Consider the following 18,743-nt stretch of genomic DNA (forward strand, 5'->3'; position numbering starts at 1 on the left):
AATATTTTCAAAAGTCTTAATTCAATATAACAAATATAAAATCTAAAAAGAGTTTTGGAAACAATTTTTTTTTTTAAAAAAACATATGTTTTTCACGATTAGGTGACTAACATTTTATACTAATGAAAAATAAATAGACAGAATAGAATCAGGTGACTGACCTCTCAGGATCAGGCGTCTAACCCCATTCTGTGTTTGAAAATACGTTGTACTTAAAAGGCACAAGTGACTGACCCCGATACTTTAGTCGACTGACTTTCGTGATTTTAAATTTAGAACAGTGAGGGAAAGTTTCCAAATTTGATTACTTGGTCTCCAAACTTTGTGAAAACTTGGGAAACACTGCAAGAAACTTAAGGAATTTGAAAATTAACTTTTTCTATCTATAAATACATGTTAAACTTAAAGATTAAACATACCTACATGCAGCAATCAAGCTAAATTCTTTCTATTCTTCAAAACTATCTTGTTAATACTCTTGATGAAATACCTGCTATGTTTTTGCTAAAAAAAAACTTACGGTTCTTTGCTCTTTTTCCGAGTTACTCAATCAAAGAAAGAATACCGGTGATTATTACTTGAACTTCATCTTTATATATTGATTTTGATTGAAGTATATTGATATTCAATTGTACTAATTTGCTCTTGTTGAGAGTTCTTCTTGTACACAAGATTGTTTCTTGTTTTCTCTTGTTATTTTGTTTGATGATTCAGGGTTGTTGAATCGTTGGCTAACAAGAAGGGGAATTCCTGTTAGAGAGGGGTCTCCACCTAATAAGGAGAGGTTGTAACTTTGCCTAGTAAGAAAGTTGTAAAGGAAAATCCTCACAACGGTTGCTCAAAGCAAGGACGTAGGCTGCAGGCCAAATCTTATAAAAAATTTGGTTCCCAGCTTTTCTCCCTACTCTCTTTAAATTTTCGTAAAAGATATTATATGTGTGTATGATTTTTATATCTTGCTAAACTTTGGGGATTGTTGGAATCTTGATTTTGAAGCATATCTAAACTCAACATAAAATAATTTATTGGTTGATTTGATAAATTCATCAAAGCTTTGATTTTTTGAATATTGAAACATCAAAAAGGTACTTTGAATTGTTTTTAAAAATGAAATCTTTGAGAATCATATTTCATTGATACAGTAAAGGAATAAATTCTGAGTTAAGCTTAAATTTTGATATTGATTTCTAAACTATCTTAAAATTGAAAGCTTAAATTTTGATATTGATTTCTAAACTATCTTAAAATTGAAAGCTTAAATTTTGATATTGATTTCTAAACTATCTTAAAATTGATTCTTGAAATTGATTAGTTGTCCCTTCCCATCAAAGATTTGAACTTGAGATTAAATATTGATTCAACTTGATTAATAGTATATAAATTACTTGATTGTTAAACGTTGATTTCTTGCTAAAAGTAAACACTGCTGAAAGTAAAATTCAACTAAGGAATTTAAATCAAGGAAAGAAATTTTAAAAACCCAATTCATCCCCCCTCTTTTAAGAATTCACCTTACTTTTCAAGAGTAAATGCTGTATGAAGATATGATAAATGCCCACAAAAATGAATCTTCAACAATTTTCAAGAGCAATAATATTTGCAAATGAAGAAAAGGAATCAAAGCTCTCTTTCACAAATGATTTTTCAAAGGAATAAGAGAGAGTAATGCTTGCTTGTATATGAGAGAAATAAAGCACAAAATATTTAAAAGGATTTTAAAGATAATCAAAAGTTGATAAAAGAGTTTTGAGTGGGGTATTTATAGAGTCTCTAAAAAAAAATGGCTATTAAGGACCTATTGGGCATTATTAAAAAGTTTAATTTAAAATTAGTGACTGCTTTTTGGCTTAAAAATTACTTAACCCGAGAGGTCCGATCGACTAGGAACAACGCCGGTCGACTGGCCTTAGTGTTTTTTCAAAAGCATCGAGGGGTCTGGTCAACTGAAGACGACACCGGTTGATTGGCATTAGGCGAATTCCAGTGCTTCAATGGTTCGATCAGCTGGGCTCAAGATCTAGTCTTCCAGATCTTAGGGCCGGTTGACTGGCCTTTTTTAAGTACGTTTTGGGCCGATTGGCTGAGGTTAGCTAGGCCTTTGAATTTTGCCTCAAAAAAAAAAAAAGTGGTTTGGTAGGATGGGGTTTTCATGAGTAAAATGGACCGGTCGACTAAGGCTTTTGAAAACAGGTTAAAACATCTAGTCGATCGACTGGGGCTTTTAAAGCGTGTAATGGTCGGTTCATTGGACTTGGTTAAAAATAGTATTTTGACCCTGTTTTGACCTTAAAGCTTTTCAAACCTATGTGTATGAGTTAGGAATTTTGATAAGAAGGTTTTCCATGAAAAATTGTGGTTCCCTAACGTCAGTCTATGGTCTTGTGTTTAAACATTCAATCCCATCATGCAAAACATACATATTACAATTAAATCTAAACTAAATGCATTATAAGTAAAAGCCTACGTCTTTTTCTTCTTTTGCTCTTCACTTTTCCATGGAATACACCAGATTGTATAAGTTTTTAAGTTCCTCCTGGCTTCCATTTCTCCTTTATCTTATGTGTGCTAAATTGTAAACATGCTCAAGAACAAAATACACACATAAGATACTTGTGTTTTGTCATTATCAAAATAGGGATCGGACTCAACAAGTCAACAGAAGTGGGTTTGGATGGTGGTAAAGTGCGAAAGAAGTGCAAAAGGGAATTAGAAAATTTGAAGAGTTGAGTAAATTATGATGGAAAGGATTTGAAAAGGGGGTTTATCGGTTGATTTTGTTTTAATTTTGTATTGGGATCTTTTTTTTCCCCACTATGGTTAGTGTTTTTTTATGGTGGATTCCTTGCCCCCACCCGTTGTACCTTTTCTTCCTATCTTATATACCTTCTTTTATTATCCAAAAAAAAAAGAAAAAAATCACAATGGCTAAAAAACTTGATACCACAACTCTATTTGAACACAGAAGAAGGAGCAAACACTCTTTTTTTAAGTTGCCTCCTATACATCTTTTAATATTTGATGGCATGAAAGATGAATGAAGAAAAAATGCATAACATATAAGCTTCTAATAGCTCCGACAGACACTCCATTAACAAAACCATTCTTGCAACCGTCTTAGGGATATAAACTCTTCTCAAAATGCATATTGTGGCTATTAAGATCAAATCTGCAGCCAATCCAAGTTGTTGATCTCCTTGGGCACCTTTACCTTTCTGATATGGGTCTGGAAACATTTCCAAAGTTCAGCTATTTCTTCATCGCAAATCACATGCTTTAATTGCATGAGATTAGCAACGGTTCTTGGCAGCTCATCCAAGCTTGAGCACCCTCTCATGTCAATCTTCTTTAGGCTGCATAACTCACCCATCCCATTCGGCAACTTCACTATGCTTAGGCAGTAAGAAATATCAAGAAAAGTCAACTTACTTAGGCTTCCTATGGAGTCTGGTAACTCTGATAATCCTGTGCAGGCATGAAGCCTGAGCACTTCTAAATTTTTCATCTTTCCAATTTCTTCAGGCAATGCATGCAGTTTATGACAATTGGTGATGCTCAGCTTCTTTAGCCAGATAATGTTAAGGAGTCCCACAGGCAGCTCCTCTAGATCATTGCAGTAGTCAATCTCAATTTCTACTAGTTTTGGCAAAGCTCTGGAGAGTTCAATGGAACAGTTCCTTAAAGCCTGACCAACTTCGCACATGATCAGTGATATCTTCTGCAGATTTTTCATTTGAGTTGCGCTGATTTTCTCTAGGGAAGGAATTGAAACCTTCTCCAATCTAATTCTCCTTAGATTGGTGAGAGAATTCAGCCACGAGAAATTTTTCAATTCTGCCGGATAAAGCCCACAGTTTGTCATGATCAGAACTTTTAATTTGGTCATTTTTTCCATGAATTGGGGTAGCTTGTAGTTTCCCGTCTGAAAATTCAGGATTAGAACCTCAACTGTTGGAAGTTCCATCTCGTTCCAGCTTGAGGAAATCGTGCTATCTACATAAGGTTTCATTATAAGTAGCAATAACAGGCCAGAGATGAAATAAACAAGAAGAGTTTGAAAATAAAAAGAGCAAACAAACCTGTGTAAATAGATAATAGTCGTGCACTGAGAGGCTGCTTCCCATTTTCCTTCCAGCACTCGGGAAATTTGTTTCCTTTTGTGAAAATTCTTTCCCTCTGCTCTATACTCTGCTGACTACTCCTATATATGGCCAGTTCTCTCAGCAGGTCATGCTGCACAACGAAGAGCTCGTTGTAATACCCATCAATCTCAGTTACATCTTTCCTGAAAAATGATCAAAAACCGGTTCATCCCAGAAACAACCTAAACCTAAAAAAACAAGGATCCTAACACAAGCTTGACAATAAAAACTAGTCAGCATAAATATGTAGCAAGAAACCAGCATACCCAGTGCTCACAACAAGATTCACCAAATTTCTCGAGTAGAGTTCAAGTAGGTTCACGTACGCGTCATCTTGGTCTAGTTTATACAATTCAATCCACATATCAAGAAGAGCAGAGAAAGGGATCCTTTGGTCTTCAAGGAACAAACCCAAGTCTAGGAAGCACTCTTTAACTGAATCATCCAAGAAGTCTAAGCTGATTTCGAGACGATTGAGCAAATGGTGCGTGGGATCAGAATCAAATATTGATTGACCTTCTGACCACTTCTTCTCCGTATTTTGCCACACCACTTTAGATTGCCGACGGAGCGAATAAGCAATCGTCACCAGAGCTAGAGGGAGTCCTTCACAATAACTCACAATCTGCAATCAACCCCACCAACATAAAAACATTCAGAGCTAAAACATGCAAGGAAACAACATAATGCAGATAATCAAACAATGGGCCAACTTATCAACCTTTTGAACAAGATCTTCATCCAGCTTGTTACTGTTCTCGTCATCTTCTGGGAATGCCAAGTGCTCGAAAAGAGTCATGGCATCTTTATCATTCAACAATTCCATGCGATATGTCCAACCCAGTGTCGGGAAATCAAACCTTGAGGTAACCAAAATTTTGCAGTCCCCTGGCAGTGGTGGCTCCAATAGTTTATTCAGTAGAAGAAGTCCCGAATCCTTCCAAACATCATCCAAGACCAGCAACACAGGCTTCTGGTTTTTACACTGCCTCAGCAATTTTCCCAATCCACTAATTGCAGACTCATCATCCTGAAACTCAGGGACTTCAAACCCCATCTGCTGAAACAGCCCCTGCACAATGCCCTTCAAGTTGGGTGCATTTGAGACCGTGACAAAGAAAATGTTCTCCTTGAACATGCCTGCTCAAAAATCGCAATCGTTGGTACCATATTTTGTTCTTAAGTCCATAAATTATTTCATACTATTATAAAATATGAGACTCTTTAATGGGTGTTTAGGTTATCCAACAATTTATGGAAGGGCGCTACCCTCAATGCTTGAAAAATAAGGGTATTGATTCCAAAGCTCTTTTATTTGGATTTGTGTGAGTTTGGAAGAAACTTAATACAATTTTGTATCACATTTTGTCCAAATTCGTAAAACTCTAAATTCATATTCTGAAATTTATGCCTGCAAAACACTTTGTAAGGTCTCATTTAATTGTGAAAAATGATTTCTAATTTTTAATTTTTATTTTCCAAAGAGTTATAAAAATGCTAGCTTTCTTAAACTTTATACTGAAAAGTTTAAAAATAAAATTTTGATAATTGTAAAAAAATCATTTTATTTTTCCTTTTAGATTTTATCACACCTTATTTTTAATTTTCTAAAAATTGCATAAGAAATAAAAAATCAAAGGCATATTTTTAAAAAGATGTGTACATATTAATTTTTCTATAAAATTTCAGAAAATTAGAAAAGAATATGGCATTTTTTATAATCACTTAAAAAATTATAACTGAAAAATAAAATTATTTTTTTCTCAAGTGAATAATGTCAAATAAATTTATTATTTTAATTTTTTTTTTTTTACAAATGTTAAAAAACTGAAGAATAGCCTGATTTTTTTAAAATTTGTTGAGAAAAAAAAAAAATGTTTTTGAACTAGACAGCACAAAAGAGACAGAAGTTGATTGTACATATGTGAAAATGTACTTTTGGATATCAGGAACAACGGTAGGTTAGATGGTCATCTAAAGAGACACAAACTAAGGTGGTTGGTGACCTTCCAAATCCGTTTCATGGTCGGTGGCCGCCCATGCAAATTTTGTAAGAATTCTCAGATATAAACATAATATAAGATTATTATTTAATTATTTTTGTTTCTCATTTGTGTGCACATTCCTATTTTTGCTTGTTCTTTCTTTGTGCACAATCCTATTTAAGCATTGAATTTTTATTAATTTTTTTATTCAACAAATCTGTACTTTGTAAAACATGCACTAAGGTTATACAAAAGGAAAATTAAGAAGCCAAAAGAAAATTATAAACTTGGGACGGAGTCGCTATATGGGTGACTTCTGACTCTTTCCAAAAAAAAAAAATGTGTCAAAAGAAAATTAAAAGAATATAGTTTGATAGTATGTCTATATTCGTTAAAGTTTCTAGAAAAACTCACTCTCTGTTCTTAACAACAAAACTTTTAACATTATGGTTAGAAGTACGACATTTGGAAAGTTGAATTTAGATTTACTTTGATTTAGATGAAATTTCATCGACAAAATTTGTATTACATTTTATCCAAATACACAAAAATTCTAAATTTCAAACTTGAAATTCAAGCTCTCAAACATAGAGCTACTATGTGTTTAACAATTTGGATTTTAGGTTTTAAAATTTGGATCCATATAGATTTGAACAAAACATATTACAAACCTATATGTATTGAGTTCTTCAAATCCAAAACTCAAAGTTCATACTCCAAAATACAATATTAAAGCTTTAACTTTTTACTACATTTATATATACTCATATAAATTTGTATAATTGCATAACAACATTATGGCTTAATTCAAAATACCATAAGCACACAACGCAATGCAGGTCTTTCTTATTTACAAGAGAGAGGAGACTAGACTCCTCTCATTCTCTCTCCTAAGGTTATAAATTTATGAGCTAAGTAGAGTCGAGCCTTACCATACTTTGATTCATTAAAATTTTAACCAAACTCTAGTTTGAGCTAAATTCAAACCAACCTTAAATATACTTGTTTTAACATGTTCATTTATGCAAACAAATCGCTGACAAGCCCTTACTAAACCGAACTACTTTCACGAGTGATTAGTTTTTTTAGAACCTCTTTCATGAAATATGAGAGATTCTTAAGATTTATTAGCCAAAAAAAGTGAAAATGAGCTTTTTATTAATAATGCTTGGAGACTTTTTTACCCCTCCTAAGCTAACATATTGATACATTGAGCATTAACCGTATCACTAAATTCAAATTATGAAGTTTGAATTAACCAAACTTACATCTAGCTAGATAGTGTCTACTTCTTATCTCTACTATAGTTCATTAAATCTACTACAACCTCATCAAATAAATTCATAAATAAACCTAATTCAAGAATGATGTCAACTAGTTTTGTAACTATGTAAGAGTTAAAATAAGTTGAATCCAACCATATTCAAGATCAAATTATATTTAAAAAGTAAAGATTGAAGTTGAGAATCACTAATTTCGGTTTAAATAATCGCTTATTGAACTTAAATCTCCTACATTCTCAATTTCTCATTTACCAAATAAATCACGGAAATTACCGAATTAGTAGAAAAACAGAAATAGAGGGAGAGTTTAAATCCAAGACCTTTGACTTCCTCATCTTGACAGAACTTAGAAGCGAGCGTCGTCTTCCCGCATCCTCCGGCGCCGGACAACACCAACAGCGACACCCCATCTCTGCGCACCATCAAACTCTTCAAATCCCCCAACGGCACTTCCAATCCAACAGTAAGATTCGGAAGCTCCGGCGCCGCGCACCACCCCTCGAATCCACACCAACTCCCTCCCCCGCTGCTGCTCCTCTCGCACAGTCGGTCCAGCTTCCGGCTCGCCTCCTGCATCTCCACCAACAGCTGCTTCACATCTCTCGCTTCTCCAACTCTCAACTCCACATTGAAAAATCTCTGCAGTGACTGATCCAATTTCAGGATCTTCTTCGAGTACCGGTACTTCCTGTAATATTCCCACCACTGAACTTTCGAGCACTCGCGCACGATCCCCTTCCCTTCGTCCAATTTAAGAATCAGTCTCTGGGTCTCCGACCTGGGGCGGTCCAGTTCGTCGTTGAGCCGCTCGATCTCGCTGACCAGTGGGATTACGTACTCGAGGGTGCATTGGAGGCGTTCGAAGTCGGACTTAAAGTTTACCGCGCTGTCTTTGGCGTCGAGAAGGGCTTTCAGGAGCTCGCCAACCACCGCACCCACCACGGCGCCGGCGACGAGATCCGCCATGTGGGTTCTTCTTCTTCCTCAAAGCCCCCCACAGAAGTGGAAATGGTGGTACTCGTTGCCTTGTGAGGAATCTCTATCTTCAACTTTTTTTTTTTAATTTTTGCTACTAATCAAGCTAGGAATCTGTACCTATCCTTACCAGCTCCTGCGAATCAGTACTCGTATACTGAGTCAAGATGACTCCGCCTTGGGAAGGACCGAAGGAATTTCCTTTTTCTTTTTTCCCGGCGAGACCCAGGACAAAGCATTTAAAATTAAATATAGAAAGAAAATAGAATAATAAAATTTAATAATGCACCGGCGAGGTCTCATCTGCGTTTTCTGAGTAATTATTTAAAGAAGGTGACTCCGCCGTGGGAAGGGCCGCAGGAATTTATATTTTTTTTTTTCCGGCGTGGACCGAGGACAAAGCATTTAAAATTAAAGATCGGTGAGAAAGAAAATAGAATAATAAAGTTCAATAATGCACTGGCGAGGTCTCATCTGCGTTTTCTGTTTTGGATTCTCATTTGACTAATTATTTAAAGAAGCATTCAGACGGGGACAATGTCAAAATCATGATCGCAGATTTTTTTTTTTTGTTGACTTAATTCATGGGCAAAATGTCAAAATCTTTTTTGAAAAACAATTAAAAAGTTTTTGTTTGTTTTTGTTTGACTCTCTCTCTCTCTCTCTCTCTCTTATTTGGGGTTTTTTTTTTTGGATTATACACTAAGTTTTCACGTATCCATTTTACAGTCCACTTGACTAATCTCGCACCCCTTGAAGTCGATCTCACAACTCTAAAGAGAGGTAAATTTCAAGAATCTAGGGACAGAAACGAATCCGAGAGAATTTAAACACTTGATCTCGTGAGAGACAACTCAAACCTGTTTTTATTGAAGTTGTTGGCTGTGGGGATGCGTTCAGGCATGTTTGACTTCGCATGACTTCGAAAAAGGGAATATTTTTCTCATTTTTGGATGTTTAATTGGAAGGAAATACATATATTTTTTAATGAAAATCTAAAGCATTATTTTTCAAAAAAAAAAAGGTAAAATAATCCTTTAGGGATTTTGTCATTATTTTATTTGTGGATTACATCAAACATTAAAAATGAAAAAATTACTTCCTAAAATAATATTTATCTCTCATTCAAATCAAACCTACTACTCAACCAACTCTAATTTCTTATAAAGTATTTCATAAATTATTACTTATTTGAAAGTTTAAAAACTTAAGAACTAACTCTATGTCGTGTTCGTAAAATGCATATTTTTAAAAACATATTAGTTATAAGATATTTGTTTCAATTAGTTATATATAAAAAATTTTGTTGATACCATAAAACAAATAATAATGTAAAATTTTTTATGAGTTAATAAGAAAGAGATAATAAATATATATTCTCAAATTTTTTCATATATTGTCTATTCTTTTTTAATTAGATATTAATAAACCAATAACGAGCATACAAAGAATAACTATTACTTACATTTCTCAAATTTTCACTGCTTGTCATTTATTTCAAGGACTAATTATTTTGTGAATCAAATGAGCAAAGAGACAGAGAGAGATCAACATGATCGAGGAACTAATTTCTAACACAAAATATTTATTTGATTGCTTTAAGATTTATATATATACTTCAAAAATAATAAAACATATTTTTTTAGCCTTTTATATAGGTACAAATTTTTTTACAAAAGTGCATTTTTTCAACTTAAAAAAAAATGAAAGCGGTATAATTACTACTAAACAAGACTATGTGCATGCGTACATCTTCTATTGTTCATGTATAGTGCACATAACATATTTACTAACAATACTAAAGATATCGTCAAAACCCTTAAAATTTCTTATTTAATTAGAAGAATATTAGTTTTAGTTAATCCAATTAAATGGTCAATTGTGAGGTACATGGAAAGACTTGGTCCACCTAAGTTATTACCTTTAGAGCAGGGACCTAAATTGGAGGAATAATAGATATCCATATGTTTTCAAAATATAAACACCACAATTTTTTTTTTCTTTTTTTTGAGAAAATCACTTTGAGGGCTCATAAATGTTCAAAATATCTTATCGTCCAAACTATAAAAACAAAAAAAAACCAAAAACAAAAACAAAAACAAAACAAATAAATCACCTTTTGGGCTCATAAATGCTCAAAATATCATGAAGATATGATGAAGGTAGAACAAATTGTTTTTAGTATTATTCGGTCTTATTAGATAAATTTTACTATATTTTATAAAATGGAGAAGAAAACTGGCACAGATCTATAGACAAAATTGAACAATCTGCATATGGTGAAAGGCAATACCAATAAACTGCTCTTGAAAAAGTCACCGATGTTTCTTTATATGCCTTAGCATGGGGATCTAAATCAGTAAATGAATCCATTTAACCAAATTCTCAACAATTTGCTCAAAGTGAAGCGAGGATTTAAGGCGAAGATAAAACATTGTTATTGTTATCTTCTCTATCTTTTTTATTTTTTACTTTTTGAACAATTAATTATGACACTGTTTTTGAAAGTCTACCCTAAGTTTACTATTAACATGTTTTTGAGACTCTTATAGGTCAAATTAAACCAAAAAGAGACTTAACAAGGAGAACTATAAACTGGAGGACTTGGCTGCCAAGGTTAAGCATAGGGGAGGGAGATTCAAGGAGAATGATGAGAAGAGTGGTAAATCAAAGTCTAAATCAATGACCAAAAACGTTAAATATTTTAAGTGCAAACTGAAAGAGACATTGTAAGCGGGATTGTCTTCTTTGGAAGAAAGAGGAAGATAAGAAAGACTGACCATCAAGTTTTGCAAGTTTGGTGACAAATAGTTCAAATGATGAAGTTTTGTTAGTTGTTTTAACTAACAATTCTTTTCATGATGCTTAGAAAATTAATGAAATATAATTGCTCTTTTTTATTATTGTCCATTTAGAGAATAGTTTAGTAGCTATATGGAGTGTGCTGATAGATTAGTAATTTTTGTGAATGATCATCTTTGTCCTATAATTGGAGTTAGTATTATAAAAGTTAGAATATTTGATGACATTGTTAAAACATTACATAATATTAGATGTGTCCCAAAATCGAAGAAGAACCTACTTAAGAGGCTACAGAAAAGACTTTGCATGGTTGAGTTTCAACAATTCCAAGTAGGGGTGGTAAGAAAAAATTAAAAAAAAAAAAAAAAAGCAAGCCAAACTATAAAACTAAACTAAATTCAACAAAAAAGTCATTTAATCATTTTTTTTTCTATTTAATTTTGGTTTAGAATTTTTTTAATATTTCAATTAACAATTTGGTTTTGGATCAGCCCAACTCAATAATCACAATCAACCGAATTGAACCAATAAAATTATAAATATATTAGTACTTTAAATAAAAAAATATTTTTCAATAATAATTTTTTCAACTATTTAGAACTTGAATTGACACTTTTATATTATTTTGTAGGGTTAGGACTTTGATTATGGTTTTGTTTAGTTCAATTCATGAGTGGATGTCTTTAAGTTTATGTTGAATACTAATTTAAAATGTATAAATTTCTATGAATTTTTTATGTTTGAATTTTAATTTTAAAATTTAAAATCTAGATGTCGATTATAATAAAGGAAAAAATATATGAATTGGTAGTAACTTTTTAAAATTTTAAATTGGATCCAATGGTTCGGTTTGGTTAAATGTTGATATTCACTTAAAATTTGATTAATCAAAATTCAGTTAATCATTTGAAACTATTCGATTTTATTTCAAATTTTCTAGCAAAATAAAGCTTCATTTTATTAGCAATTTGAGGGATATGTTCAATTAATGGAGTCATGCACAATACTAAATTTAGGCAGTGGAATTTTGAAGGTGTTAAAGGGTTCTATGTTTTTTATAAAGTATAAATCAATTGAGTATGTATTATTAGGCAGTACATTTGTGGATAGTGCAGCAAAGCTTTTCACTGGATATCGACACAGTTAATAGTATGCTCTAGCATATGTGCTTGGGGCATATAAGTGAACGGAGTATGATGGAACTCCATAAGAAAAAATTGTTGAAAGAGTTGAAAGAGTATAGAGTTGTCTTTTATAGGTATTGTATTTAGGAAATAGTGGGAGAGATATTCAAGCTATCCTCTTAGAAGAGTAAGGACATTCAAGACTATATATGTTTACACTCTAGTGTTAGGGTGTAACGACCAGCTATTTATTTTCCAGTTCTGATTTTTCCTTTTTATACTATAAAATTTATAATGCTCTGATGCCTACTAGATTAAACCAAACCATCAACCTAGGCAGCGAGAAGTGAATTTCATATAAACACAATTAAGAAAATATATAATATCAGAGTGCTAAAATATTCTCCAAAATATACATATATAATTGTTTCCCAAAATACCCTCAACTGGGTTAGGGTTATATATAAATACTCTCAGAAATACTCACTCTACTAACAGGGCAGTACTGAAGCCCCTCTATCTGCGAGCCCAATCTACTCGCCTACCTAGAATATGCATGTTTTTGTCGCAACCCAATTACCACCACCATGCTCGTAAGTAAAATGACCTTTGGGAACTATATCTATATCTAGCCGACGATTCCTAAGTTTGAAATGTATAACCTACAAAACAAATCAAAAATGGGGTTCAAGGTGCCCAAAACATGATTTATGCTTGTTCTTGTCACAAACCAACTGCTGGTACCGCAATTGTAAGTAAAATGACTCGTGGAAACTAAACTTATGTCAAATGGTATGACAATTCCCAAGTTTGAACCATATAATCTGCAAAACAAGTCAAAATCGAGGTTCAGGTGCCCAAAACATGGAATCTAGATGTTTTTGCTACAACCCAACTACCGCCACCGTGATCGTGAGTAAAATGATCAATGGGAACTAGTCCTGCATCAAATGAGCCAACAGTTCCCAAGTTTAAACTACAAGACCTAAAAATAAGTCAAAAATGGGGTTCAAGGTGCCCAAAACGTGAAATATGCATATTTTTTACACAAACTAACTACCGCTACCATTTCATTAAGAAAAAGATCCATAAGAACTAAACCTACATTAATTGAGGCAACGGTTCCCTATGACCTACAAAACAAGTCAAAAATGGAGTTCAAGGTGCCAAAAATGTAAAATATGCTTGTTTTTTTCACAAACCAACTACCACCACCATACTAGTAAGTAAAATGACCAGCGTTTACGAAAGCTACATAAAATGAGCTATCGGTTCTCAAGTTTAAATGGTATGACCTACAAAACAAGTCCAAAATGGGCATACGAGGTCCAAATTGAGTTAAATCGGGCCCAACACGTCCATCACATTGCATTAGACAAACCAGAGCTGACGATGCCTAATAACTCCTCCCTAGGAACTTTTTCCCCACTTAAAAGTAAAGTTAGAATACAAACGAACTTAGTAAACGTAGTTTATTTTAAGCACACAGGTATCCAAGTCAGGCATACGAGGTCCAAACCGAGTGTGGTCAGTCCCGACACGTCCATAACATTGAGCTTGACATGCTGGAGCTAACGGTGCCCAAAAATTTCATGCCAATTGAAAATTATGCCCTTAAAGGCAAACTTAGTACACTTAGTTGAATTTAACCACCTAAGTGTCCAATTCGGGCATACAAGGTCCAAACTGAGTTGGGTTAGTCCCAACACATCCATCACATCGAACTGAACATGTCGAAGCTGACGGTACCTAAAACTCTTCCTCGGGAGCCTTTTCCCCACCTTAGAAGTAAAGTTAGAATACAAACAAATTTAGTAAACTTAGTTCATTTTAAGCACTTAGGTGTCCAAATCGGGCATACAAGGTCCAAACCGAGTGAAGTCAGTCCCGACATATCCATCACATTGACTTGGACGTGCCGGATATAATGGTGTCCAAAAACTCCTTCCTGCGACCTTTTTTCCCACTTAGAAGCGAAGTTAAAATACAAACATAGTAAACTTAGTTCACGGTTTTGCACCCAAATGTCCAATTCAGGCATACGAAGTTCAAACTGAATGCGGTCAGTCCCGACATGTTCATCACATTGACCTGAACATGTCGGAGCTAACAGTGCATAAAAACTCCTCCTCGAGAGCTTTTCCCCACTTAGAAGCAATGTTAGAATACAAACAAACTTAATAATTAAGCTTAATTCATTTTAAGCACTTAACTTACAATTCGGGCATACGAGCTCCAAACCGAGTTTGGTCAGTCCCAACATGTCCATCACAATGACCTAGACATGTCAAATCTGATGGTGCCCAAAAACTCCTCATCAGGAGCTTTTTTCCCACTTAAAAGTAAAGTTAGAATACAAACATAGTAACCTTAGTTCATGGTGTTCCACACATGTGTCCAATTCGGGCATACGAGGTCCAAACTGAATGCGGTTCATCTCGACATGTCCATCACATTGACCTGGACATGTCGGAGTTGACAGTGCTTAAAAACTCCTCCCCGGGAGCTTTGTCCTTACTTAAAAGTAAAGTTAGAATACAAATAAACTTAGTAATTAAACTTCGTTCATTTTAAGCACTTAACTTACAATTCGGGCATACGAGGTCCAAACTGAGTGGGATGAATTTCGATTGATCAAACTAATTGTATCATTTTTTTACACCATGTCCGAATGTTCGATCATTTTACTATCAAATCATTTTTAATTATAGTATATAAATATATATTCAAACATCGTATACTAATTTTTTGTATAATTATTATTTAGTAGGGTTTGCGACTGTCACAAATTACAATGATGACAGGCACTATAGTCAAGTCAGATGCGCGCAACTTTTGACTTTTCCTGTATTCTTTGTTATCTGAGAAAAAATTATTTTTTATTTTTTAATTTCAATTTGTATTTGTATGTATTTGAATTTTGAATAATTTGTATTTTAATTTTGAATTTATGATTGTTTTAGTAATTTTGGTTTAATTTTATGTATGCTAAAATGTAATTACAGGTTTTTATGGGAATTTTAAAAAAAAAATTAATTATTTCAAAGTATTAGTGACGGTTTGAAAAACCATCACTACTAGTAGCAGGATGAAGTATTAGTGACAGTTTTAAAACCGTCGCTAAAAGACTAACACCGTTACTATAAAATTAACATTTTCTCGGCCCAAATTTGTCACTAAAGGCTAAATATTAGTAACGGATTTATGACCGTTACTAAAAGTGTAACGTCCTGCTTCCTACTTATATATATACTGAAATTTATACTGCTCTGATACCATTTAATTCAAACAAAATTATCAACCTAAGCAACGAGAAGCTAAATTCATACAACTGAAATTATATATATAAAATACCAGAGTGTCAAAATATCCCCAAAATATATATATACACTATTCTCAAATATACCCTCAACTGAAACTGGGGCTATACAAAACAATCTCCCAAAAATACTCACCCTACTGAAAGGGCAGTACAGTAGCCCCTCTACCTGCGGACCTGATCCACTTACCTAACTGGCTCACCTGAAAAATGTTAAAATAATAGGGTGAGTTGATGTTCAATAAAACGAAATATGTTATTGCTAGTGTGTGGCAAGTGAGCTACATGCTTGTAAAATCTGACTTAGAAAATACCATAAATAACAAAGTTAAGTCAAACCTGTATACCTATTACAATATAAATCATACCTATGTTGCTTAACATAAACTGATTTTCCTGAATATTTACTCATAATACTGCTAATATCTATAGGTATGACTATTTTCTGTAAATCTGGTCGTACATATATATAATAACTGAAAAGATTCCCTAGATGGATAACTGAAAATCATGATTTGACCCCTCATGTAAGAACCCAAACCATGATAACAAGATTTAAATAAATAAGAGAGGGGCAAAATGGGAATTTGACAGATTTCGTTGACGAAACCAGATTTCGTCGACGAAGCCTTTGTTCTTCTCATTGACGAAATTCAGAGACTCGTTAATGAGGAGAAGCCGAGGAGTCTCGGAAAAACCGAAGATCCCAAATTCGTCGACGAGGCTACCGATTCGTCGACGAAGTCAGTGAAAGATTCGTCGATGAGAACACCATTTCGTTGACGAAATTGCCCGAGGTCTAAGGGCTATAAATAGAATATTCTTTACTTCCAAGCTAAGAAACTTCAAACATATCTCTCTCTCTCTCTCTAAACCTCTCCCTACTCTCTCTCTCTAGATTTTTTCTCCGATCATTAATGGAATCGAAAATCTGAAGTTACCATGAGGATTGTGGAAGGATTCTCTATAATTTCTACGGATCGGAATCTCGTTTCGATGATTTTTGGGTTTCGACGTAAAATCGAGGTAAGGCTCGGTTTTCAATTCTGATCCTATGGTTTTGTAGGAAAATATTTTGAGAATATATTCTGTACTGTGATATGTAGGTTTTGGAACTCGGTTCGTTGTTTAGGAGCCTTGGAGTTCGAGATTTGCTATTCGGGGAAAAGGTAAGGGGAACTGTGTTTATATCGGTTATTTTTGAAATCAGACTCGGTGGAATTGTGGTCCACGGTCTTATATGTGTTTTGGCTACTCATTTGAGGGGATCTAACAGAGAAAACTATGAGTTTTTCATTATTACAATTTTGGAAAAAGGGGGCGACGGGCTGCATCCAGCATGCATACATTGTATCTTGGTGAAATAGGAATGGGGTTCCGAATTGTTTCAGGTTTGAAAATCCAGTTTTTTCTGAAGAGTACGCAATACCACTTGATTGGCTGGCTTTTGAGCTGAAGGGTATGAGAACACCAGATCTGCACTGGTTCAACGCTGATGCTATGCCAGGTTATTCGGGGCACCGGCATTTGCCGAAGGTTGTGAAATACCACCAGACAATCTGGCTTCAAGCCGAAGGGTGTGAAATACCACCAGATCACCAGATTTTACCGAAGGGTGTGAAATACCACTAGATAGTCTAAATTTGAGCCGAAGGATGTGATGACACCAGATTGTATTGCTTGGTTTGTGAAAATACTGGAACTGTTTTGATTGTTTTGACTATTGATCTATGCATGTTAGTGAATCATGATAACACTCATATGCCACACACCGATATAACATGTGTTCTTCCTTACTGAGAGGTGTCTCACCCCTGCTGTACGTGCATTTTTACAGGTCCTTCGAGTAACCAGAACTAGCGTCCTTGTGTAGAGAGCGTAGTGGCCAGCGTTTGGGTAAGTGTTAGGACTGTATTTTGATGGGTTGCCTTTTTGGGATGTGTTGGGCACCCAATTTGTACGTTTTTCATAGAGCCATGTTCTGTTCTTGTATAGACTCTAGTATGGTACTGTATATGTTCATATAGAATGACCTTTTTCCACTGCGTATATGATTGTGTTTGGATGTGTTTAGGGTGCCTAGGAACCCCACGGGGTCAGACCCTCATCCATTATTCAGTATCTTTGGATGTTTTATCAGATACAGGGACAGTTTAGTTACATTTTCACCTTTGGGTCCCATTTCGGGGTTCGGGGCGTGACACCTCATGACAGGGTTGTACGTCCCGAAGGCGGGACCTAACCTGGCTGACCGACCAGGGTAAGTCAACTGAAACACTGACAGTTAGATCGGCCCCCTCAACCCATATTTGATGGGAATCCTATCCACAACATAGGCACGATCGACTTCTGAATACCATATACTATCTGAGTAGTGATTGCACTCTGAACTGAATATAGCTACGATACCGTGCTCTACTAGCTGAATATGATCCATCAGGGTCTGATACTATATATATAAATAACTGTTATTTCTAAAATACTGCTTTTAGCATGATTTTGTAATAACTAAAATAACCATAACATTATAAAAATTGATCTGAATAAACTGTAATAACTGAATATCTGAGATATCTACGTAACTGAATAACTGAAATATCTGATTAACTGTAGTAGCTGAATGTAATGGTTTTGAGGTTTGCACAACATAGTATTCTGAAAATACTGTAAAGTTTCTGTACGAATACTGTAAATCATGGTATTCTGAAAATTATATAAACCCTGTACTGATCCAATATTAAACTCACGCCACACAACTTAAATATCAATATTATCAGGTTCTAAAAACTGTATATGTGGTCTGAATAATAATTTGCTAAAAAAAACATATGATTTGTACTTAATCATAAAATTGCCTAGCATAGCATATTTCCCTTACTTGATTCCTACTAAAGTCTCCTACTGTGACAGGTCCTACACTTGCAGGGTTCCCCACTCAACACCCTAAAAACAGCATTTACTAGAACAAAATATCATTATTTCTTCGACTACTACATTTCCTACAACTGCTAAAAAGTCAAATAATGCATAAAAGACCTTACCCTGAATTTGGGATGAAATTCAACTCCGTCCCACCAACGATCCGCTCTAGCAGACTTGGAGAGAACTTTCCAGGA

At 34.4% G+C, this 18,743-nt stretch overlaps 1 protein-coding gene across 1 annotated transcript; it reads right to left on the reverse strand.

Moving 5' to 3' along the window:
• Positions 1-2,968: 2,968 nt before the first annotated feature.
• On the reverse strand, positions 2,969-8,421 carry LOC131163033 (probable disease resistance protein At5g66900). Its single transcript, XM_058119736.1, has 5 exons — positions 7,728-8,421; positions 4,861-5,279; positions 4,406-4,764; positions 4,077-4,282; positions 2,969-3,990 (listed from the first exon to the last, which is right to left on the reverse strand). The coding sequence occupies exons 1-5, from the start codon at positions 8,371-8,373 to the stop codon at positions 3,161-3,163; spliced, it is 2,460 nt and encodes an 819-aa protein (XP_057975719.1). The 5' UTR covers positions 8,374-8,421; the 3' UTR covers positions 2,969-3,160.
• Positions 8,422-18,743: the final 10,322 nt, after the last annotated feature.

This window comes from Malania oleifera, chromosome 1 (genome assembly GCF_029873635.1).
Source record: "Malania oleifera isolate guangnan ecotype guangnan chromosome 1, ASM2987363v1, whole genome shotgun sequence".
Classification (NCBI taxonomy): domain Eukaryota; kingdom Viridiplantae; phylum Streptophyta; class Magnoliopsida; order Santalales; family Ximeniaceae; genus Malania; species Malania oleifera.

What these genes read in the sequence shown, in the direction of transcription:
- LOC131163033 (XM_058119736.1), bottom strand. Translation starts at nt 8,373, where the DNA reads ATGGCGGATCTCGTCGCCGGCGCCGTGGTGGGTGCGGTGGTTGGCGAG. An exon ending in TCAAGATGAGGAAGTCAAAG is followed by an intron (nt 5,280 to 7,727) that starts GTCTTGGATTTA and finishes ATTTTTGAGCAG; the next exon opens with GCATGTTCAAGGAGAACATT. An exon ending in ATGAAGATCTTGTTCAAAAG is followed by an intron (nt 4,765 to 4,860) that starts GTTGATAAGTTG and finishes GGTTGATTGCAG; the next exon opens with ATTGTGAGTTATTGTGAAGG.